At 40.6% G+C, this 25904-nt stretch overlaps 1 protein-coding gene across 2 annotated transcripts in view; it reads left to right on the forward strand.

Moving 5' to 3' along the window:
• The window catches only part of C5H14orf132 (chromosome 5 C14orf132 homolog), a 44138-nt gene extending 18626 nt beyond the window's left edge, over nt 1-25512 (forward strand). The window contains exons 2-3 of one of the 2 annotated variants that reach the window (XM_054828069.1): nt 3152-3248; nt 17295-25512. In XM_054828069.1, the coding sequence (XP_054684044.1) occupies nt 17304-17519 (216 nt within the window). In that variant the 5' untranslated portion in view covers nt 3152-3248; nt 17295-17303 and the 3' untranslated portion in view covers nt 17520-25512. The remainder of the gene's footprint in view (nt 1-3151; nt 3249-17294) is intronic. The other variant, XM_054828068.1, reaches the window with a different exon arrangement.
• The last annotated feature ends 392 nt before the right edge of the window (nt 25513-25904 follow it).

Here is a 25904-nt window from a genome sequence, read left to right on the forward strand (position 1 = left end):
TGGAAGCATTTATCTTAGTAACATCATGCCTCTTAATCAACAAAAGATCACAGTAACCTTTTGAGAAAGTAGAGTACATCAATATCCCTATAATTCACTCCACCAATGTCAAACTTTTCATGCGCAAAATATCTCGTTTGCATTTCTGCAAAGGAAAGAAACATGTCATCATCTAAATTACAGTCTTTAATGAAGGCCTAAAATGAAAATAATATGTATGAGATAATATTTTAAGGCTGTCAACACATACTGGGTTCATCTTGTTCTGCCTCTAGATGCCCAAGTACAGTTGGCAGATGCCGATGCTGCTTTATCTTGCTTTTTCTACTGTCATAACTAGAGATCAACAAGGATCAGCTGTGCACTTTTCAGCCCCAGAACGCCAGGCAGGCTTTGACCAAAATCACTCATGGTTTAAGTAATTGAGATGGATCAAAGGTAAGAGAACAGGTATTAAGTAGAGGAATTGGAGCCATAAGAGGGGAAGTAGAGCCGGATGAAAAAAATAAGGGAAACCAGAACTGTAAAGGGAGTAGGGAAGGAGAGATGAGAGTGAGATGGAAGAAAGGATACAAAATGAAATGCAACTGAAGTGCAAATAATCTTTGCTATGGTTCCTCAGTTTGATTTTTTTTAACCACACCCAACCTGAATAGCTTGGGGGATATTAGCTATGTCTGCCAGTCTTCACTGCTTAATCATAAGGCTATTTGTTCTGGCACAAGTCTTTTTAGGGAATGGCCATTTTCTTTCACCTCTAGCTTAACCCCATAAGAAGACAACAGTGCGAAGAATTGCATGAGATAATTACCTTTTGTAATAAGGACCTTTCCCCTGCTGTAGCCCATACATGGTGTTTTCTGAAGAGAAGAATGAGCATGCCCTTGTATTTTAGCTTCTTGGTGAAAAGTGTTCAACATCAGCCTTTGGCTGACCTGAAGAAAAAACCTATGGGAGTTGTTCTTCTGACAGAAGTAGGAGAACAGCTTGCTAGATTTTGAGCTTGTTCAGTGTTATGAAGCCACTGGTTCATTAGGACTGCTGAAATATAAACTATAGACAAGAACAATTAAAAATGAACATCAGAATATCATTAGTTTGTTATGGATCAAGGCAGCTTTGGATTTAGAGGTGAGCTGCACACTAGTAATCCTTGATCTGGAGGATTTTCAGAGCTGATCAGCTGATCTTGTGAGGGACACAGAACAAGTGCAGAAAACCCTGAAGAGCTTACATTCAAAGCAGACAAGATAATGCAAGAAGGAACTTAACATATGAACCAGAGGGAAGGATTAAGGTCTGCAGAGAAAATTAGTTCCACTTTTCTTTTTTCTCCTGCTTCAATGTGTAAATAATCAGATTTGTAACACAGCTCTTGTGAAACAAATCCTGATGGGCTGGTTTTGCTGGTGTTTTCTGCATGTGAGCAGATTCTTGCTAAAATCCCATCTCGTTTGGAGCCTTCATAGGCCAAGAACAATTGGCAGCCATGGCTTGGTTCCAAGTAATAGATAACAATTTTCTTGGCACAAGATGTACTGTACTTTTCATTGAAAGGTGCCAGTTCATTCTGAAGGCAGACGTGACCCAGTGGTCACTGGTTCCTCAGTAATGTGTCATGCACTCTAATGCTTTCTAGAAATGATTTTTCTCTTTTTTAGTTTTTCTTCATCAGGTCAGCAAGACTTGGATGAATGGTTAATGTTTCTTCTTTTTCTTTTTTTTTTAATGGTACAACTGTAAGGAGCTTGAAACGGAATGGATGGATATTGGTCACATTTACAGGGCATGTGGCTATCTATGGGCAAAATGTACTGGTGGTATTTTCAAAGCAGAACTTCAGCTTTTCTGCAGCTTCTCAAAGAGCGAGCACTTTCCCTCTGTGGGAACACAAGTGGTGCCTGCACAGCAGGACATTAGAGGGAAATGGGTCCTAGTTGAAGGAGACAAGGGGAAGCTTAACTCTTCTGCTATGGCTTGGGCAGGCCAGTGAACAACTTTCTTATCTCTGGGGCTGGCATGCGAGCTCCAGGCCCTGCTTTCACCTTGGAGATGGTGGCACTGGTTTTGTCCTATCGGTGCTGGGGGTAATTTAGTGCCTTGTGGGAAGGAAAATGCTGCTGTGGGCAGATCTGGAATACAGAGCCTGGGATCCCTACTTGGAATTTGAACAACGTTTCACATTGGTGGTGACCGTTATAGTCGGTGTGTTAGTCCCTTTTTTTCACACTGAGGCTCTGTCTGCCCACGGAAGTGAGAGTGAGGGGCAGAACGTTTTCTTCTCTGTTTCCTCTTCCTTACTTAAGCTGTAAGAAAAAGAAGATGCTCTTGATAAAATTAGATGAAACGAGGTTTGTGACAGCAGTGCTGCATAACTCCAGACTCAAGCTCCATTTTGATGTGTTCTCATCTGAGCTGGGAAGACCCAAGCTTGAGAAACACAGCCTCAGACTAAGGGATTAGTATTTATTTCCCATCTCATTCTTTGTAGATCTTGCAGCAGAAGGTTGAAGCTGATGGAAGCCCATTATAAAATCTTATGGGGCTCATATCTGAAGTAAGGAGAAAGACTCTTAAATTTCTTGGGAGGGGGTTTACTCTGGGCCAATGTGAAGTACACAGGGCGTATATGACTTCCCAACAGATTGCCTTCCCGTGCACATATTTGTGATGTACCTTGTCCTTCTGTCCCCCTGGCTATCTGTGTCTGTCTTCTCGTACCACTACCTCCTGTTATCCTTTCAGCAGTATGTGATGATAGTGAAGAGGAGGAGCACACCGTGGCTTCCCAAGCCACAGTCAGGAGGGCCATTGCTTTTACATGCAGAAGCTATAACAGGCACCAGCACAGTCCGACAATTATTCCTCTTCCTGAAATGGCGTGGCACAGTCTGGTTCTCTTATCTCCATCACAGTATCTGAATATCCCTGTTGGACGAAGCAGGGTGTTGGATTTTGTGAATATTCTTTAGTTGTGTCTTGTCAGTTTTGCCTGCAAGCGTGTAAACCCTGCAGCCCTCTGAAATCAGTGACGTGATTGTGTATGACAGTCATTAGTGGGTGAAACAGAAATCTGTCTGTGAGCATCTGTTCTGAGGGAGCCAAATATAATTAAAGTTTAACCGTGCTGCATTTGCTCTTTTATTTACAGGGACCCAGTCCTTCTTCTTAGGGATTGCAGTCACATTTCTTGTGGTCCTTCTGAGGAGTTTGACTTGCTGCTTTTTGTTGTCGTATGTGTGTTTCATGTAAGTGTGTTTTCTATCACAGGCTGGGTCAAACAGGTTTGTCCAGATATTCACTTCAGGATAATGGAACTCTACCTTCCTGAATGTCTTCAATGTTTTCACAAGGAGAATCCTTTATGGTTTCACGTTGTTCTGAATGGCTGTGTTTCCTAATATAAATCAGGTGAAAAATGTCAGGTGTGATTTTTTGCTTATAATTCCCCCAAACTTATATTATTGCAGTAAATGTCAGTATAAAACTATTGCAAAGAGGAGAGTTGGGTTCAGTGAATTCACTGGTTTGAATTTCTCATGCATATAGCAGACATGGATATGCCATGCATGGATAGAGGACATCTGACAGCAGTTGGTTGCTTACACTGCATTGTCTCCTGGTATAAAGAGCCACTGATAGTTCCAATTACTAGTTATAGTTGTAAATTAATTACACTGTAGTCGAAGTGCCTAGGCAAGACAAGGACCTCACTGTGACAGGCTTGGTGTAAACTAAAACCAAGTGAAACTGCAGTGAAACTCAACCATTCTGCCAAAACCCCCTGTACTTTTATCAAGAAGTAAGAACAAGAAAAAAAAAAAAAAAGTGATGAAAGAAGCACAGAGAAATGTAAATTTTTGAAGGTACTGACTCAGGCAATAGCAAGGATGCAAATAAGAGTTTCTTCATGAACACCAGCCTTCTTGCCCTTTGTGCCCAGTATGTCTCAAACTATTCTCTTCCAATTGGGTGGTTGCCTACAGTCACTATTGTTTCTGCTTTGAAGCCAGTAGAGCTTTTCCACTGGCTTCTACAGGCCATCTAGATTGTACTGTAATGGGTTGTGGTTTGGAATTGACCTGAAACCATGTCGTACTCATCTCTTAAATTTGGTTGGTTTGTTTGTTTCGCTGACTTAACTTGAATTCATACCAGCAATCTGGAAATAAAAGGTTCAAGAGAGATTTGCAAGTTTTCCACACAAGCCAAGCCTGGAAGATTTTTTTAGTATTTTAAAATTTCCCACTTCTCTAAGTTACTTGTTCCTGAGCTGAGCTGGAGCTTATTCTTGTGTAGCTGGTGGTGAATCTCTAAACTGGGCACTCTTCTTGCATCAATGTACTGCATTTTATCAGTTACATTTCCATGATGCTGTTTGAGCAACAGGATGGATTAAATGTGTTTTTATTCTGTAATTAATTCTATGTACTTGCCAATAAATAAATAATGTCTTTCCATAATTTAGAAGAACTTCAAGTAACAGTAAACCGCAGATGAAAGGAATTATGTTCTTCTTTAAGGAAGTAATGCAGAGATTGATTTTGTACAGTCTCTCCAGTCTGGAAGTGTATTATGATATTATGGCATGGTTTCCAATTTATTTTCAAGGGAGAACTGGATCAGGTATTGAATGTGCTAGGAGGAAAGCAATCAGAGCAACATCCATGCTTTTATGGAGCGCAAAGATCTTACTCAGGTCTTGGAGAAACTTTGCATAAAAGGTTGTCTTGAGTTCAGGCCTACCAACAAATATGTAGAAAACATTGGTTTATTTGGAATGTTTTAAACTTTCTAACTTGACCTCATTTTAACTTGGGTGAACATGGTCATCTATTTATTACGGTCATCTATTTGCTTTTGTCCCTTTGACTATGCTTTCAGTGTACAATCATATTTCAATTCATATTACAATTCTATACAATTATATACAATTCATATTACAAAAGGACTCATGATTTGCAGGGCATTTTTCAAAATGACAAAATGCAGAATTGCTTTAAAAAATGATAATTTCTTTTAAAAAATCTTTACCTTCTCTGGCATTTCTTAAAATACTAGTTTAATGGTTTAGGTACCTTTAAGATGGGTCTATGTAGATAATTTTAGATGTATGTGTGTCACCTACTTTTTTTCTGTAACTCTAAAACCTTAAATGTAATGATAGTAGGAAATAAGTTTCTATCAGCACCTGCAAGGTAAAAGTTTCTCGTATAAAGTTGCAAATGAACAATGTGTGCACTCCCTCAAGAATAAATACTTACATTCCTCTATATTGCCAACACAAAGCAATAGGTGTCTTCCCAAGGGAGATCTTGATGTCTGGTTTAAATTCCTAAATTTGCCTCCTTTTGACTGCATGGTGAGTTTTGGAATGTTTTTAAGGAGACTGCTTCTGAGTGTGCAAACCAGATGGCGTGAACCTCTCTTTGTGTTTTTCTGCTGATGGCTTTAACTGTTTCTTGGGGCATGTGTTGTAAGCATTTTTGTTTGTGACTTTTCTTCCTGAGCTGTCGGTACCTTGTTGTGTTATGGATTTATTTATGCAAGACACAGAATGGTGGTGTAGGATGTATAAGTCTCTTGGAGATACTTTTGAAATGCAGATCTTCAATCCAGCATTTCAAAATACAGGTGATTAAAGATGAAAGGGATGCTTGCATTTTTACAAGTACTAGATATTTGCACTGTTGTTACTGAAAGACTCCCATGCTGCCTATTAATATTCCTGTGTTGGATTTTTGACAAATGATGCTCAGCTTGACAAAGGCTTGAGCTGCAATTTTGAAGACTTCAGCGTGGCTGGAGTAAGCCCCTCTGCAGGTAGGTGGATAGCTGTCAGGCAGCTGGGGTGAGGGAGAGCCCTCTTTCCCCTGAGGAAGCAACAACCTCCAGCATATTTTAGGATCAAATTTCCTTTGCCTGTTACCTTTCTTTAAGAGGTCTCCCTTGTTATTAGGCAGTTCATCTGAGTTCAAAGGCTGGACTAAATGCTGCAGGGATATCCCAAACCTCCATTTTATCTGAGTTGCACCTGTATTAGAACCAGTGGCTCCTCGGTGAGAACCTTTGGGACCTCTCCATTTTTTATCTCCTTCATCATTTAATCTTTTTATCATACACGCATTAATGCCATGAAAAAAATGACATCATGATATTTTACTTAATTTGCCTTCAGTGAAGTCATAAATAAAACCTCAGCATGGGTAAAAGGATTATCATCTAGATCAGTGAGTTCATTATTTACCTAAGTATGTAAGCTTTGGACTGAAGAACCCAGCCATCTCCTCAGTTGTGTTGGCAACTGCACTGCCATGCACGTGCTATGGTCTCCTGTAGCCGGGAGTGTTACGCTTCTGCCAGGGACTTGTTGCGACTGTTTTTGTAGGACTTGTACTAAGGGCTTAATTAAACAGTGTTTTGGCTTTTGATGCAGTTCACTTACCTAATGTTTTAGGTTGCTTTTTGCGTTCCAGTTGTTGAAGTTTATTCTCAATCTTAGACTGCTTTTGGCCAGACTGATTACTTTAAAATACCATCTGTAGGTGTGAGATACCACCACAAAATTGTGCATGTAGGACGTATGTGCACGTACAAGTGAGTAGCAATCCAAAGGTATGTGTGTGTATTTGTCTTGCTTCAGTCTGAACTTTGTCTCTTAAAGCACCAAGGTCTCCCTTAGCTGTTCTGTTGCTTTGACCATCTGAAGTTTGAGGAAGAGTCTATGTATTTACTAATCCTAAGACACTGGTGGAATGCAAACTTGCACCTTTTATAAGGCATGGGAGGACACTGAATTACTGCTTCTCTCCGAACTGTTCCAGCTCTCCAGGGCAGTAGTGACTCCATAGTTGAGATTCCATGGAATAAAATGGTGGTAAAATGCAAATAGAATACATTTTTACTTTATTTTTCTTTGTTCCCTGCTCAGCCTTCCATAACACAAGAATAACTGAAGAAGCTTTTACAGAAATCACTTTTGGGTAGGAAAAAATTCATTCCCGAGGAAAGCTGTTACATATTCATGCCTTTAATTATCCTGTGCAGCCCCACCAACTGCAAGAGTTCAAAGCACAAATATCGAATTGCAAATAGAAGTATAATAAATTATACATTGATTTCTGCCCATCCTGTGCATATGTCAGCCACTAAGGAGTGCAATTTTGCCTACACATATATAGACATGCTTATCTAGAGAGAAAGAATCAATGTATAATTTATTATATTTTCCCATAATGTGCTCTGAACTGTTTGAACAATCTTAAACATAAGCACACAAACACAGATGGCTTGGCTGTTCTGTTTTTGTTTGGCGTGATAAAGATGTCATCAGCTGCTGTCTAGTTCAGCCACACTTAATCATCCCTTGATGGTCTTAATACATAAGCAAAACCAAGGTTGTGAGAAAAAGGGTTTGTGAGAACATATGGAATATTTGGCTATGATGATGGCTATTCTCACACTTCGATGAAGATTTCTGCTCCCCCAATAGAGCCAGTGAAATGTCCCATATGGGTGTTCCTCTTTTACTTCAAATCAAAGTGATCCAGGCTTATTTTAGGCCATTTGTGAAATGTGTTCCCGCTATGCTTGCTGACTTTGCGCCAAAGTGGATGAGAAACACATTATTTCTCTTCCTCAGGCTCTGCTGTGGGAACTGTAAATCCTAGAAGAAAGTTGAAATAGTTACCTGGTGGCACTGAGTTCTTAACCACTCCAGATTTACAGTGATCAAGCTTTTAGTCTCTTCATGATATTCAACAAGTAGTTATGTTGGAAGAAACTTTTCTTAGCATGATGAATACTACTCTTGAAATACTAGAAATTAGGAAATTGTGAACATTTTTTCACCCTCTAATTTTTATTCTCTTGTGTATGGGGTGATTATCTCATGAGACAAAACTGCAAGAGAATAGAATTAATTTTTTAAGCAAATTTGTGTGTTTTCTTCTTGAGGTATAAACCACTACTGAAGCATTACAGAGTAAGTTAAGGAGGATGTGCAGTGTATAGGTTGTTTGAGCCACATGTTGAGCCTGATGGGATCAAGAAGTGTGGCAGCCTGCCAGATGTTGGTATTCAATCAAGTGAAGTGTACACAGTAAGGATAACATTTGGCAGTTTTCCTTTCTTCCTAGAAGCTGCTCTGTACCCTATACTTGACCTTCATGCCAGCTGATATCCTTAAGGTCTCCAGACATGAAGAGGGCTAACACTGTGTCAGCTTTTTTGCCTTTTTTTGTCCATCTCAACTGGAATACATTGGTTTTGTTGACTCTTAGGCTTGTGTGTCTTGAACTAGGTGCCAAGCAAGCAAAAAAAATAGCTTTAAGACATGAGAGATATACCTCAGATATTCTGTTAGCGTACCTCAGTGCCCTCCCCTTTTTTTGTTTGTGAAAATGTAATGCAACATGAGAATGAAAGGGAAAGAAAAAAATAAAGAGGAAAAAAAGTTGGACAAAAATGACATATCGCTGAAATAAAATTGCAGACTATTAAATTGCTTTAATTTCCCTTCTGAGGCTTTCAATTTGATGCCTGCAAATGTTTTCCATGGGAGAATTAATCTTTGGAAATCATCATAGAATATTTTTTTCCTAATGGGTTTGTATTATGATGGGGGTGGGAGAGACTGACCTAACTCTTATGTTATCGTATTTGAGGATAAATTCCAGGTGGCCGTCTCAAAGGTGCTGAAAAAAAGGCATTCATATCATATATCATATCATATCGTATCATGTCATATCATTAGGTACAGCAGAGATGCAATGGTAGTGATTACTTCTCTCAATAGGCAAACGTATCCCAACCTGGTTTTGTAGTACAACCATCATTGTGTAAAATACATCAGATGTATAGTTTGAAAGCTTTTAAGTCTGCATGGAATAGTAAGTAATTTCTCTGATGAAACAGAGCTAAGCTGTATTATGCCTGTTAGTGTGGTTTAGTCAAACCTCAGCCAATTAATTTTTCATGGGCTGTGTAGCAGGGATTGGAGCTAGCGTGCAAAATTTTTTTTATTGCTACTGGGTTTTGGTTTGAACAGTGGTCAGCATATGCAATATAGGGGAATTTGTATGTAATTATTTTTTTTCTAGAGGAGTAAGATGATGTCCAAAATGTTGCATCCTTCTAGTTCTAGCCCCTAACACCTGCCCCTTGAAATTCTTAGTCTCTGTGAGAAGCATCCTGATTACTGAACACTAAAGGATACAGTCACTTACAAAATCATTGCTTTTGCCCATGCCTAAAGTCTAATGATTTAAACAATTTTTCATCTCAAGTTATTTCTAGTTTTGAAATTGTGATGTTTCTTCCATTACTGTGAATGGCTGCCAATTCCCATCCTTCTCCGCTGCAAATAGCCTAAGCATCTTGAGAGGGAGCAGAAGGAAAATCAAAAGATATATGAAGGTCAGCCCCTTTCTCTGCTACCAGGGTTCTTTGGCCACAACAGTAAAATGGTAATGACGCATCAACATTTTGTCAGAGATTAACACAGCTGCAAAGATCATGGTGGAGGAAGGGCTTGTGCAGCCCTTTTTCACTTTGAGAAATGGGATTAGGCTTCGTTCAGTTTTTTCCTATACACCCACTTGAGCTCTGCTCTGTGGTTTTCCGCTTACACCTCATCATTTGACTTTCCTGTTTATGGTGGGAATGCCTTTTCCTCTCGCAGATGTGAAGTGTCATTACAACCACCTTGTGTTATTCTTCTCTTTTATCCTCTGGCACATGGAGAGTCACTTACTTTCTGTGTAAGAACAACCGAAACTTCCACTGATGCCGTGTAGCCGTGTGCTTGCTTCCAGTCAGCAGTATCTCCTTGTGTCTTTACAGCAAAGCTGTCCCTTGAGACATTAAAACATTATGCCCTAGGCAGTGTTCCTTTCTTTTCCCCCAGATTGTTCTTTTTTTTTTTTTTTTTTTATTTTTTGTATTAGAGGAACTTGAGACCAGAAAAGAATTGCTAGCCTGAATCAGAGCAGGAGACCATGTAACTCCAGTTGAATTCAGTAGTTTGGCTTTGAAGTTACCAGTGCCAAAAATATCAGAAGGTTGTGCAAGAAACCCTCTGATAGGTGGGATAATCAGTACCTCTTTCTTCTCACATACAATTAAGGACTTTAAACCCAGAAGCTTGGTGTTCAAAGCCCTTCCAGAATCATGTTTTATTATTAAACTGATACAGCTCTGCAGGTTGCTCTTATCTCTAAATGAATTCCTGTTCTCTCTGAGTTTCCCGGTGTGACTACACATGGTGTGAAAAGATCCTCTGTTTTGCCATTTTTGGAAATTGTAAACAGATTTGAATAGCTCCTACTTATAATAACACTGATGGTTAGTTTTATAGCCTCCTGCTGAGTCTTTCCATACTGATAAATACTCGCCTTTCTGCTTCCCTCTGTTTGTATTTTTTCTTTTATGTGTATGTGCTCCTGGAAGCATGAAAGTTATAACTGTATGTAAATGGGACTCAGGCGTCTTCTACTTCCCCAGCATGGTGTCCACAATAGGATGGTAGTCTCAGTTGTATTGGTTATGTGGCAGGTCAGCTAGTACTGCTGCTAGAATGGTTGTTCCTGGCACATCCAGAGAGTTTAAACCACATCTGCTTGATGGCCCTGCACGCTTTTGTGATTTTCACAACCCCCTCCAATTTAGAGTATACAGTTTCACAATTTAAATTATATGTGACAGATTTGCAGCTTCTTCATACAGGTTGTTTGCATTTCTGTTCAACACTGACAAAGCTTGCTCTTTTCCTTAAGGCAGTATTGCTGGCATTGGCTGGAAAGAGGAGGAACTCGGGACAGGATGAGAAACTCCTTCTCTGTTTCCATTTGACACTTGTCAGTAATAAAAAGACTTTTGTTTGTTCTCAGGCTCCAGTTTTGGAAGATGAAATGCAACCGCAGTTGGTTGAGAATAATAGTATAAAAGCAGTAGGGTTCTTTGAAATAATAAAAGCTATTTCAAGGAGGCACTAGGCAGATGTAAATTGTGGGAATAGAATCACAGCACGTTTTTCACTAAGGTATTTTGGATGCTAGCTATGCAGAAATATGAGAGTGAAATAATGAGAGTAAACCCACTTACCTTCATGTAGGTAATTTTCACTGTTTCTTGCAGCTGATTTAGTGAAATAACTTTTCACAGAGAGGTGCTCAGTCTGCACAAGACACGTTCTCATATAAGGTGCTTGGGTAGCTGTGCTTATGGAGAAAGATCTAGCTGAGCTTCGTTCCCCATTGGAATACCTTAGTTAAGGCAAACCAGTTTCTACAGCCAAGAGCAAACTCAGATTTGAAGTGCCTGCTGCAGCTCTGGTCATCCTTGGCTGTTCCATCCCAAATATCTCGACACCAGTTGGTCAAGGTAACTCTTAGTGTGGTTCAACAGCAAGACTGAAACTCGCACCTCCGGCTTCTGAGGTACTGCCGATAAGGAACAACTTTGAACATTGATCTCATCTAAACGGACAAAGACATGACACCTAGCCTAACATAAATCAGGAAAGCAGCAGAGGAAGTAATACACCAGTCTTAGGAATATTGTCAATTGGAAGAAAAGTGGACATTGATGTATGATAGAATAGAGAGGTTTTAATGAGATTAAAAATAACAGATGAAATCCTGATGCTTCCAAATTGGATGAAAATTTTCCATTGCCACTGGTAGGGTGAGCATTTTTGACAACTATATTTTGAAAATAAGCAGCTGTTTTTCCTAAGCTTTTCAGCCTGAGATTGTGATTTCAGGATGAAGCAGGGATCTAAATTAATTAAAATGAGAATTTGAAGTTAACTGCATAAAGCATTTGCACGGATCCTCCCTATTCAAAATTAGACCTATTTAATTAAATGAGATTGCCTTAGGTGCCCTTTAGTTCTGGTTGTGGGGGCGTAATGCGTTTAAACTAATCCACTTGCAGTGAACATGGAATAACTGTCCTGATTGTCACTGTGTACCCAGTCCTCACATTGTACGTAGTAGGGTGATGTTCTGGCAAATGGTGGACAAAAGAACTTAGTTCTCTAGATATTACCAGTAAATAAATAGTAGCCAGGATGTCTTCATTTACATAATAGTGCATGCTTTAGATGAAGAGAATATATATATGCATGTTTCTGTGAGACACAAGAGAATTGGTGTGGGGAGAATATTGGTCATGTAGGGTATCTTTTTAGTGCAAAACATTTATTTAAAAGAGCTTAAGAATTAAAATGTGGTTATGATGCTTTTGCAAACTTGTATATTGCTGCCGTCTTTGGCAGCTGCATTAGATTGATTTGTCATTGCAGCTAGAAGGTTTTTAGATACAAATATGCACTGCAGCAATCACACACTGCCAGGGCAGAAGGAAATAATAACTTTCTGTGTTCACCTCTCAGCATCCCCTTCCCAGAGAGATGTGCGGCGAGGCCAGGGCCAAGATACAGCACATCTGTTAAAGCCACTGCTGAGGTTTCCTAATTTCTGGAAAATGGCTACTAGAAAATTCAGCTATGCTTTCAAATCTCTATGCCAAGCCTGGTTTCCCAATAAGGTAGCAGGAACGTTATACCTCTCTAGCTGACTATGAAAAAATGACAGACACTAGACTCTCAAAGAAACAGAGCAATGTTATTGCTAAAGTGATGGATTTTATGTGATGCTACTTAAGAAAGCTACCATTTTTAGAGTATCAGTGGCCGGTACCTGATGGGTTGTTTTTCCTTCATGTGAATCATTTTGATTATAAAATAGGATTTTTCTGCTAACTGGAAAGCGTATCACTTAACTGTTCAAGAGCCTCATTCTCCTCCTCATGACCCTAAAGCATCCTTTTGGATGTCAGTAGGAGGTATTCAGCGCCGTGGGTGTTCTCATTACCACTTGACATTTTGCTGTTTGGTTTTCTGCCTGTTGCTATTTAATGATTTGAATTCTTTCTTCGCCAGTCCCAGAAGCCATTTAGCGGGCGACGTACTATTAGTGCTACTTAACAATATCGACATAGTCACTAGGAAAAGAGTTTCATTTCCTAACAGTGCTACAGCATTCCTTCTCGCCATCTGCTCCTGCCGTGTCCCTCATGGTTGCGTTTCCCAGTTAACCCTTTGCTCTGGCCTCATCGCTCTTGGGGAGGGTGGCACAGGCTCTGCACAGCTTTGCCTGAATGATAAAATCCCTCTGAGGCTAAAACAGACTGCAGGTCACTGTAATGGGGTGGGTGAAGTTTTTGGCTGAGGTAATTTGGTGTGGTTTTGCTTTGTAGAGGCACGTACAGAGAAATAGAGTAAGCACAGAAAGCATTGCAGGCTTTCTATCCTTAGCCTACTGTTTATCACAGGCACTTCATAACTCCTGTTAGTGTCGGGTCTGGATGTCTCACAGCCTTTAATGTAATATCTCAAATAAGACTGCAGAGGAAGATACTTGTACCTTTGAGGAGAACAAAGACATCAAGACTGAGGGTGATATTTGTCTCACTGAAGTTAATCTACCAAAAAGAAGATTGCCAGTTGATATTAATCATCCATGCTTCCCTCTCTCCAGTGGAGAGGCAGGCGTGTCTCTGAAGGATGATATATGTGACTCAAATTGCTGGGCAACCCTTACCGTTAAGTGGCAAGTAAGAGGCTAGACTAAGAAGGATGCTCAGCTTTAGATGAGCTCAGGTGGAGGCTGGACAAGTTCATGGTAGCAAAATTCTTTGCAAGTTATTAAACCCATAGCAATAGCATCTGGTTTACAAACCTCTAAGGTGAAAACAGTTGGAAGCTGTGAATTGTTAAGGGGTAGTATCAGATCTACTTGTCTTGTTGTGCTCTTAGTCTTTCCCAAGCATCTATTTATGGCCACTGTTGGAGCTCACACACAAGGGAGATGGACTTTGTGTCTGACACCATGTGTCCATTCCTGTGCTCTTATGTGAGGCCATTTTAGCAGTGAGAAGGGGGGGATACACATTTAGTAAGAGACAATTTCTGCAAACGGAAATTGGCAGTAAGGTTTATTTCCAGATCTGCGGTAAAGTGCTACTGACCTACAAACAGCGAAACTGGAAGCCAATTTTACAGAAAGAGCCTGTGCCAGGTGCTGAATGTCAGTGCTTTATATCAGGTCATCGCAAGCCTTTCGGAGATTCAGATGAGCTGTTTCACCATGTGTTCGCCTCAGATGGTGCAAACAGTTTGTTTGAGCCATAGATGGTACGAGGAGATTCAGATCTGACATCATTTGCAGTGTGGCGTGTAGCTGTGCTGCTACATGAATGCTCCCTGCCTCTGTGACAGCACCAGTTGGACTAACAGGGTGGAAGCTTGTCACTTCAAATAACTCATTGAAAGCACAGATTGTGTGGCCCAAAAAACAGGTATCACTCACCAAAACAGTGCTCATGACCTCCCACCATCTTGGGCACATGCACATATATGTGTACCCCTGTATTTTGGATGGTTGTTCCAGTTGAAAGGTTTTGCAGAATTGACCATCCTAAATGGACCATCCTTTAAACCATTCCTTAAAATGGTTTGCTAAGGAGACAAGCACCTCAGATTGAGCATTTTGCTGCCAGTATGGTAAATGTATGCCCATCATTTGCAGCGAAAATCTTTAACTAGTGTCTCCATAGCTGTTAAATGACAACATCACTGCAAAAATACTTGTCACAAGTGTTTGAAGTCAGAATTGCCTTTCATGGGAATCTACATAAAAAAACCTCCTAACTAAACTGCGCAATGTTTTCCTTGTAAAATCCCAAGACATAAAAAAGGCCAGTGGAATTGGATTCAAAACATCAAGCTGAGCTTGTGAAATGGAAGCTTTTGCTCTCTTTAAAACACATCCTGTGTTGAAACTGGCAATAAAGTCTTTGATGCAGGGGGAATGTATCAAACTTAACTTTTGCAATTTCCTGTTTGGTTTCTTGCAAACTGCTTTTGTCTAATCATATTCGATTTCAAAGATAATTTTATTTAATGTGGATTAGGCAGCATGACATGTCCATTGTGGTCTTTCATCATTCTCTGTTTCATTTTGAATGTGATGTGGTATTTTCTACTACAGATGAAATTTGTTCAGCAGTCAGCTTTGAAAGAAGGTCTTGTCTTTTATAGCTCTGTAAACTGTTATGGATAGCAAGCAAAAATATCTACTTTATTCTCAAGCTTCTCAGATTCTTCACTCTAATTTATAGATTTCAGCCACCACTGTGGAGAGGACAGGTGGTTTAGCCTCAAATCCTGTCCTGTTTAGCAGTCGCCAAAGCGGCACACAGGAAGAAGGGGTGTAGTTTGGTACCAGCCCAAAGGTTACTGGGAGAGTCAAAATGTTATGTGGGAGTTGAAGGACAGGGTGTTAAAAAATACCGATTGTTCAGCCCGGTGAGTATTGGGCATGGTAATTTAGGACTGATTTAGCAGCCTTCTGTGATGTGACTGAACGAAAGGTTGGTTCCTCTTATTCACAGGCCATGGTGATTTCAACAGTACTGTTGAAGTTATAATAGTACTACTAGTAGTAACTATTCTACTAGTATAACAGCAGGAAGATTTTTTATTTGTTGTCACAGAGCCAGAGGGTTTCAGCTCAGAAGAAAGCCCTACTGAGAAAGGCAAAAAATAATAATGCCAAAAACCCAAAAGCACTTACAAGGAGGGTGTGAAACAGGAGATTGTAATTGGATCTAAAGGTTGGAAGGTGACAGCAGCAGCATGGGAACCACTGTGGGGAAGGAAAGGTTGGTTGGTGTTGCAGCAAGGGTGTATTTTAAGGAGAACATTCCCAGACTTTTTTCAGCTTTCCTCGAAACACTGGAATTGTACCAGATCTGAAAGGAGAGTGTAGGTAGGATGCACTGATGTTGAGGTGTTACTCATTGCTCAAGATCAAACCAGTCATCAACACAATGATGGAATTTTTCCCTTCTGGTCAGGCTGGCAGAGATCTGGACATACAGCTCTGGTTGTTTTTTTCCCCCAGGAATGCCATGGATTTGGTCTACCTACCTGCTACAATCCTCCGGGACTTTTAGTTACTGAGTACTGTAGAGACTTGGGACTTTAGGATACCCACGCTGCTTGTGCTCTTCCTGCAGTATGCAACAGTTGCAGTTCCTGAGGTTGCTGAGCAGATACTTGGATTTTTACAGGGTATTCAGCAGTGTGTGTCCTGAGCATTTATAGATACATGAAACAGATGTTCTGCAGCTTTTTCTGAAACAATATCCTCTACTTGCATGAGACAGCAGAGCCTACACTCGGTGAGCCAGGAGAAACTCTTCCAGATCTGCATTCCCAAACATACAAGGGACAAGGATGGAAGCAAAAAGTTTTTGTGTGAACATTTTTTTTAGTAGTAGATGGTCTTAGTACTGCAGAAGGTATCCTTCTCTTGCCTGAATGAGGAATCTATACATTTGCAGAAGGATGCAAATTACACCTCTATGTAGAGGGTAAAATAGTTGTTGAATCATGAAGAATGTGTGGTGTGATCTAGGATGAATTTGGGAACACAACAGAAACCTGCATAAGGAAAAGGTTAAATTATTCCTTTTTTTCTTTAACTTTTCCATATTCCTGTATTGAATATCTGCTCTCTTACTGATAACTTTTCCTGGTACCACTGGGAAATCCACTAAGAACACCAAAGAAACTTTGTCCGTCCCACTAAGAGAAGTTGGTGGTTGGAGAAGTGTTGGAAATCTGCAACTTCATTGCTATGGAGCCTTTCAAAATCCAATTTGAAGCCTTCCACTATATATATTTATTGTATCGTTGTAATGGCATGTTTTGCAAGTGAAGTTAGAGCACTGAGTACGCTGCACCAGTTTTACGGTAACAACTTTTGCAGTTCATAGGTTTTTACATCTCTACATCAATCAGAGGTTCAGTTCTGAGCCAGGCATGCTTGTTGGCTTTGTGCAGTATGATTCCATTGCTGGTAGTCACAAAACAGTCATGTTGCTGTAAACTGACGTTTTGGTATGTGAGTGCTTTGTGGATAGCTGTATGTCTTCTTTCTAAATGCATATAATTACTTAGGGGGACTTGGGGCCTGTATGCTAGCTCTTATGTATATTCCATGTAATACACATAGGTTTTCTGCAATAATATTGATTCTAACAGAAATGGAAGAAATGCTTTGAAGTGTGTATCTGTGGTATTCCTGACAGGTTAGCACTGTGTACATGAAATCTCAGTAATTTTGCAGGGTTGCTAGTGGTTGCTGTTTTGTAATGGCCTTGAGACAAAGCAAATACCGATACTGGCCGTCAAACTGATTTTGCCTTATCTTTCTTCACAGCTTCCTGTTATGGGAGGAGCCTTTATGGACTCACCCAACGAGGACTTTAGTACAGAGTACTCCTTGTTTAACTCATCAGCCAACGTCCATGCCGCTTCTTCCATGCAGAATCCACCAGAAGAGACATCCCGTTCTTCAAATGATGCCATATTGTTATGGATTGCAATAATAGCAACAATTGGAAATATTGTGGTTGTGGGAGTTGTGTATGCCTTCACGTTCTAGGATGACTGTCACTCCAAACACTGGAAGAGAGGATAACTGCAACAGTATCTGTCATGTGTATGTATGTATGTATGTATGTGTGTATATATACATGTATATCTATATAAATACATATAGGTAGGGACTTTGTTGATTAAGTGCTGCCACAATCACGGAAATTAAATGCAAGTTAATCATCTTGAATCTTAATGGTGGAAAGTTTGGGTGCAATTGCAAATTGTATGGAGGTGAGAGCTTTAATTGAGAACAGAGCCAATACCAGTTTTGTATAGAAATGTAATAAAAGTGAGACCGATGTGGGTATAGTAGATACAAAGAGAAAGTGAGATTTATACAGAAAGTGCTTATTTTCTACTGTTTAGATTTTTCTAGCAGCTCTTCTGCATTTTGTCAGCTTTTTTTCGTGCATTTTTTACTGTGGTATAATGTTGTATGAAATTGTTCTATGTCATATTTGCTGGATATCTTAGTTTTCCAGATGGACTAAATAGTCAGCATTGGCTCAGTTCTGATGAAGTACAAGTTCATTGTGTCAGCCCCAAGCTCGTGCATACACGACTAGGCTGCGTTCAAAATCACGAGTCTTAAAGCTATGACAGGCAGATGCATGCTATCTAACACTTGCCTTCCAGTATCAGTTACGGGATCTGATAATCGATGAATCGATGCTAAACTTGTCTGCTGTTTGCAGGAAGAGGCACAGCTATTGCGAGGTGTGGCTGGTCTGCAGACCCTCTGCACTCCAGAGGAGGTGGTGTTAACAGAGCAGCAGCACAAGCCCCCATTTCTGGCTAGAGGTACTGGATTGCAGTGACAACAGCGGTTTGTAGATGTGTCCCTTCCAGGAAACAAAGGCAAATATCATGCTTTTCAGCTCATTTCACTGTAAAACAGATTTCCCACAGCAGCCATGTGCTTTCATAAGCTTATTGATGTATCAAAAGAATGTGGGGAAGTTGCGAAGGCTAATTAACGGTGAGTGATGTCTATGAGAAAAATAGAATTCAAAGAAAGATTGGACACTTCTGTTCTCGCAAGGGAGTGAGTGCAAGAGTCAGGTGTCTGCTGGGGTAGAAATAGCACAAAAAAGGTAGTAAGTGACAGATATGCAAGTGCTTATATTTCAGTACTAATATGCCTCTGGGTTCTGATGAGGCTCCTGGAAGTGATTTTTTATATCGCCTGCTTTAGGTAACAACTCTGATTATTTGTTCTGTTGAGGGACAATATTTTCACTGTTCCCATGAGCAGTTCCTTTTCAAGAGCTGTATCTTTTCAAAACAAGCTGCAGCCTCCCTTGCTTCAGAGATTACAAAATCCTGAGGGAAGAGAAAAGGATCACCTCTGTTGGAAATCTCCCTCTTCCCCCTTAAAAAAATAAACTCAAATACATAAAGCGTCTGCACTTTGAGAGTAGCAGACACATTCTTCCTCTAAGTCTGCATGCACTGTAGAGGTTTTCTGTCTCGTACAGCTACTACCCTAATTCCAGAAAGCCTTGTCTGCAGGCACAGAGACTATTTTTGACACTTGCCTGCTGCTGAGCTTGAGGCTAGACTAAGGCTGCCGAATGTATAGAGAGGTTTAGATTTTCTTCTTTTCTCTTTAAACCCGTTTGCCTGCAGGGCTGGTGGACAGTTACTTGAATCAAAGCAGCATGCCCCAAATCAGTATTTATAACCACTCAGTAGTCATTGTGTGTATTTTCTTCCCTCTCTATGAACTGGCTTTTAAAGCTGGAAAGATGCAAACAGAGCTAGCAGGGGGGAGAAAAGAAATTGAGTTATTTTGAGGATGAGAAAAACAATTACAACTCACTTGAAGAACCGAGCTTCCGTGTGTAGTTATTTCCCTGTTTGGAGGCAGGATTTTGTGAAGATGGTTGAGGACAGATGAGATCTGTGCTGGGGAGGAGTTTGAGAAGCCCAGTTCTGGAAAATCAGTGGGACAGAAAGCAAATTCTGTCTAATAGAACAGCTGTAGTGAATGATACAAAAACTATGATTTTCACTGTCTTAAAATAGCTATTCATTCCTTTATAGGCAGAGGATAATAAAAACCAGGAAATCTGCATAAATTGTGTACCTTTCCTGTTCTTACACTCCTCCTTATTTTCACTGAGCAGAAATCAGGCTGTTAAGTGAGGTTGGACGGCTGCAGAGAAGTTTCCAACACAAAACTGAACAGGACAAAGTCTGGTGTACGACCATGTAGGACCCAAGGAAATATTGCTTAATGTAATCTACTGTCCCCAACCATATTCTAATATTCTATTGCCTTTGTAATTGTATCAATTACTCATGGACTTTTCTTCAGTGATTCTGTAGGCTCTCTAGTTATGCCAGATCACGCAAGCACTGGTTTTGCATGAAGAGCAAAGTATTTCCACCATGATTAATACCAGTTTGACACTATGCTACTTGCCCAATGGGATTATTCTACTGCTTAATGAATTTGCCAGCAGAGTGCTTTGTTTAAATTTCCTAGAATATTAATCTAAGTGCAATTAGCAATGTTTGTGTTTCTCTCCCAAAGCATTGGACTAAATTCTTCACTTATGATGAGCTTTAGAGTGGAAACAGCAAAGAACCACCACACTGCTAATGAAACCGAGTGACATTTTTATGTGGCTTTTCCCAAAGAAAATGCCCTACTTTCATGTGAAATTGATAGTAATAGCAGGAGTGTTGGAAAACAATATGAGCTCTGCCTCCCTCGTCCAGATCATACATATTTTCATCGTTAGAGGCTGAGTTGTCAAGAAGGGCCAGACAGAACTTTAATTAAAGTAATTGGCTTGACAGGGTGACATGGCAAACTGGGCGCAGGCAGCAAGTGCAGGCATTTCCTGTCTCGTCGTTAAACTGCCAACTAACCATACAGCTTTTCTGTTGAGAAAAACTAGTTTTAGGATGCAGGTGCAAGGGTACCACATGTGCGACTCTCTACAGAATATTGTCAGGTGTATTAAAGAGCCCTCACTCACAGTGGGCAGAGCTAGTTCAAACTCTGATCTACTTTGATAGTGGTAACATGCACAGTGTGGTTTTGGATGTTGTGTTCTGGCTTCATCTACTACAACCACTTCCATCTTCTGGGAAGTCAGGGAAGGTTTAAAGTCAACCATTGAAAAAGGGGTCTCATCCATCATTAAGTTTGGAGAAGACACAGAGGGGAGTGGAGAAGTGGATGAGCGGTGGATGTTTCATATGTACAGTCCTGTGAAATGTGTTACTGCTTCTTTACGTGGGTACATGTTACACCCTGAACTGTCAATGCAGCTTGACTTGGAGCGTTGTAGCTTCTCCATTCCTTGGAGCCAGGCAGTTGGATAACTGCTGTGACTCACTGAGGGGTGAGGAGGAAGCCCAAATGCATGCCCCACAGCTGTTCTCTGAAGCCCTTCTGTAAAAGCAGAAGAGGGCTCTGTGCTTTGCTGAGCACTTGGTGTATCAGCATGAGAGCAGGATTCCACTTAAGGAAGATCTGTGCTTCAAATAAAAGCATCTAGCACAGAAAACAGTTACAAATCATGATTGGAGTTTGTTCTGTAGTAGGCAAAGCAAAACACTTTCTATATGCAATGTTAGACCTCTAGCTATGTTGTAAACTCCAGCATACAAACACACGAAACAATACTGTATGCGCTCTGCAAAGTTATTAATGAGCCATGGGAAGCAGGGAGACAAACTGGATGCCCTAATGAGTCTCTTCTAGCCATGGCCTCTAGGGATCTGGGGCAACATAGCAAATAATCAAACTCTCACTTAAGAAATTTTTTGCTCTAAGCAGCCAGCAGCTCAACATGGCAACTGTGCAGCCACCACAGCAGGGAGACTAAAGGCTCAACAATTATGCAGGTGGGTGCAAAAGCACATTAGATAGGAGAACTGAGTGGGGAAACCCACACAGCTACTTCTGTTATATTTTTAACTGCAGAGCTAAGAGTCTGTGTTTGTCCACAGCATTAACATCCTCCTAAAATAAAATGAGGGAGGAGGATGTATTTCTGCATCAACACACATCCAAACTGAACAACAGATTTTGAAACTGATGCAACAACAGCAGCAGAGAGACTTGTCTGCTACAAATAATGTATTTAGCCATTTCAGCAGGCAAGTGAGGTAATAGATACCTCGGAAGTAATGAGATCCCCTCTCCAAAATCCTTGTTTGTAATGGGACTTGAGGGCAGTCAGCATCCCAGCAAACTGCTGAGCAGCCTGTAATAACAAGTCCCAAATCAAGAATGAATAGAAGCAGCCAGCCATTATGGTCTTACCCTGTACATCCATTTGAAGATAAAGGGAAAGGGTGCCTTTGTGCCTAGGACCAAACGAAAACAAGAGCCCTTAGTCTATAGGTTGTTATGTATTTTGTCTATTATTGGAAGCTTTCGTTTTGCTATTCTCAAGCAATTCCAGTTGTTAATATCCTCTTCACATTTCTCTGCAGACTGCTGAGAGTTATTAATTTCACATAGCTCTGTCTTTGTCCGTTTATCTGATGTAATTTGACTGGGTTTCCTGTGGCTAATCACAGAGCAGAATCTGGAAAATTATTCTTTTTCAGGATGATTTCCACTATTGAGATAAATAGGCCAAAAATCACAATCCCAGATCAAAATGCTTCTGTGCTTTCGGAGCATTCAGAGCTCTGGAGAATTGGATTTCATCTGGTTAATGTGCAGGAAGGAAGAGGGCAGTCAGGTCCCTGGTGATAATGTCAGACATCAGGGTTCTGACAGGCAGAGCTGAGCGCTTCATTAACTCCTGCTCTGCCCCTCTGAGCCCTGCTGGCTTCCTGGACACACAACCTGAGCTGAGTTTAAGCAAACTAACCATCAGGTACAGCATGTCCCTCCTCATCTTACAGCTTGCTAACCCTCAGGGTAACGAGTGCATTTATTCCATTCCAAGAGCCAGAAATCAATGTTCTGTTAGGTATATTGCTATTGGTGCATTGCTCAGCCACCATAAAGTAAAGGTAGGGGTGGTTTAGCATGGAGTTAGCCCTTTGCCCCTGATCTGGGAACATCCTAAAGGAATCAAAGCATCCTGAGGCCTTAAGGTCTCCTACTGCCCTTAATCTGACACTAACGTTTTGTGTTTCCTCATACAGCCCTTCTTTACCTTTTACCTTTTCCAACTCAATACAGGGAAAATGAAGTCACCACTATGCTGTTGTCTGGACACGTAGGGAACTCCTAACCATGTCCCATTTAAGTTTTTGGCCCTTCAGGCACAAAGAAGGAAGATAGTGTCCAATTGTCTACCCAGGAGACTCCAGGGGCGTATGTGTCTTTGCAGAACAAAATGCATAGCAATTTTGTCTCTTTCTGGCCTGTACCATAGTATTTACACTGAGAACATGACCAGACCTTTTGCAGTAACATGTTTTGGGAATTAACAGCAACACAGGCAGGAACTGGAAAAGAAAACAACGCTGATAACACACACCTGTCACATATGTAATCATCTTAATGACATGCCTCTGAAGGCAGGTTTGCCTGAGTGTCATAGGCAGAATGAATCTGTTGGTACCAAGGCAAATTCTCTTTTGTATGAGCACAAACGGTGTCTCCATCTTTTTGGGAAGTCTTGGGGAGCATTGTGCCACGCATCCTATCTTTCCTATGCAGGCTGCTAGTGAACATATTTTTCAGTTGTAGAAAATACTCAAAAAGCTTCCAATGTTGGTAGAATACATGCAAGATTTACCTTCCAAAGCTCTGCTTAGTCTCCCTGCAAAAGCAGAAACCACCTAGGTTTCTTAAGCATGGAATGTTAATGAGTTAATGATACATCTGTACAGTAGCATCACCTCATTTTACTCTACAGCTTTATGCCAGTAGGTCTCAAAGGGGATCTTGCTATTACCCAGACTTTATAAAGGCTGAAAACAGAGACAAGTCACTTCTCAGAGCGTCTCAGAAGTCACCATCCGATCCTTTAGGCTGCATCATTCCTCCCCAAAGTACCCTGATGTGAACTCGCATCCATCCCTTTAAATCCCCTGTCACCACACTGTGTCTCTATGCCTTCCTTTTATTTCTCCCTTTGTCTTCTCTGTATTCTCTTCATTCCCTGGTATCAGAGCATGTGAGCATTTGGAGGCCAGCAATGTTCTTCAGCCCCTCCTAACCACCTCTTTGACTGACCTTCACCGACAGAAAGGTCAGTGATAAGGACTTATCACAGTAAGTGCAGAGTTCAGTGATAAAAGGTCTCTTCCTGTAGGAAGATTTTAATCTTTATCTGCCTTAGCAAACCACAAAGTGTCTCCCCTAAGCAGAAGAGTAAGATGTGGCCCTGAAGCCTGGGAACTAACTGTATTGTCAGTATCCATGCAACCCTAAGTTATCTTTTAGAAATTCAGATTTTGTAAGTATACTGCACTATTCTGCAGTCAGCATTTACTGAGCTTTTCCCAACTCAAAGTCCTTTGTTATTTTTAGCAAATCAGAATCAGTGGTAATGCACTTGGGGCAAGGCATGGGGAGTGGAAGTGGGCACAAGGAAGAATAGAAAAGCTCCACGTGATTTATTGTAGGGTGCAGGCCACTAAACACTAGCCTATTCAGTAAAGAAAAACAACCACGGTGTGCTGAGCCGTTTCAAATCTAGTCACACCTGTAGTTCTCAGATGCACAGCCAAGCTGCTATAGCCAGATCGAGCAGTTCTAAATCCCATTGCGACCAAAAGGATGTGTATTCCTTGGCCAGAGCCGAGCGAGCTGAGCAGCCTGCCTCAGCAGTCCCTGCTGGTTCTGGTATTGTTTTGGAGCTTCCTGAGCTGCAGTCATTACGGTGATGCGTTTTCTGTGGCGTTCAGTCCCACTAATGAGCAAATAAGATTGAGCTGTTTACAGATCTAGGCCTAAAACTCTTCTCAGTTACTGCCTTCATAAGGATGATCGAAGTTCCTGAGCCTGCAAGCTGCTTTTCCAGAGGGACCTTTGCCTCCACCTGGAGTCAACTGGATTAATAACACTTCTTCTACGCTTCTGACGTCTGCTTCAGTGGATCAATTTGCAGAACTAGCTCTGGGTTGCTGGGGTTTTATTTTAAATATCTCTAAAGATGTCTGGAATTTCCTAATCAAAAGAAAGAAAGCAGAATGCTGTATTTTTTTAAATGAGAAGGTAATGAAAAACAAGTCTGAATATTTTGATAGATATGCTGGAAGGGTATATAATGTAGCAAACAGTTGCACTATTTTTTCTATTGTCTGAGCACCTAACCTGAGAAATATTTGTTCTTTCTCTAGCAAAAACCTCTTTCAGTTATGAAGTTATGAAGTTTGGAAGGAGTGCAAAGCCTCAGTGAAATTTTAAACTAATGTAAATAAATCCAATCGCTAGCTTTGTGACGTGGCCTATAATATTTGTTTTTCAGTTATCTCAAATGTTGCCTAATTGCTTTTGCTTTTGGTTTTGGGGTGGGTTTTTTTTTTCCCCAAAAAAAGCTAAATAGTGACGATTCTGAAAGCATCTGTACTTCACGCAAAATCACAGTCATATGGAAATGACATCCTTCAGCTCATGTAAAACAGCTTTACAGGAGCCCTTTAGTATGCACTGTTATTTTTCTTAATAATCCTTGACAATTTAATTCTCTTGTGCTTTCTCTCTGCTACCCTGTTTTGTACACTAACAGGTTTGCAGGCCTTCTCTGTATTGTTTTTGTAATATATGGGTTGGTTTAAAGAAAAACCTTTACTCTTGTAATCATTGTTCTTGAAATGTGGATCTCTATCTGTAAAGAGAAAAACAACTTTAAAAATGCCCTCTGTCTTCTCTGAGTTTATTGTAATTAGCAGTTAGTTAACAGAAATGTATTATTTTAAGCTCCTGTCATATTCTTTCCCAGTTACTGACTGCTTTCACTATGTGTGTACTTAGTTACTGCTTCATTCTTTTACTATGGTGAAAATGATGAATTTTGTTAATATCGGATGGAAGTGGTGTTTTTGCATAAAGTTCTTCAAATTGATGGCAGTGTGTGTGATTTTTCATTTTGTGCTCAGTTTACTTGACAGTATTTAAAAGTTTGTAATTGCAGTTAATTAATCATTACCTCCAGTGATACACTGACACTAATAATTTGTCAGCCTTGGGAAACCATCTCTATTGCATATATGGCACAAACAAAACACTGTGGCTATTTCTACAGCCTCAAAACATCTTGGAGCCAAAATAAGATGTCTCAGCTTCTTCAAACAGAAGATCAGAAGCCCTTATGCCATGAACCCTTGTGTCATTGCTCTCTCCCAGTTCTCTCTTGAGCTTAGCACGACCCTCCTGTCCCGCAGTGCAGCGTGGATGTTTCTGTGACTGTGGCTCCAAACTCCTGTCCTAGGGCAGCCATGCCAAGGGCTTTTGGGG

Source organism: Grus americana, chromosome 5 (assembly GCF_028858705.1).
Source record: "Grus americana isolate bGruAme1 chromosome 5, bGruAme1.mat, whole genome shotgun sequence".
In the NCBI taxonomy this organism is placed as follows: Eukaryota; Metazoa; Chordata; class Aves; order Gruiformes; family Gruidae; genus Grus; species Grus americana.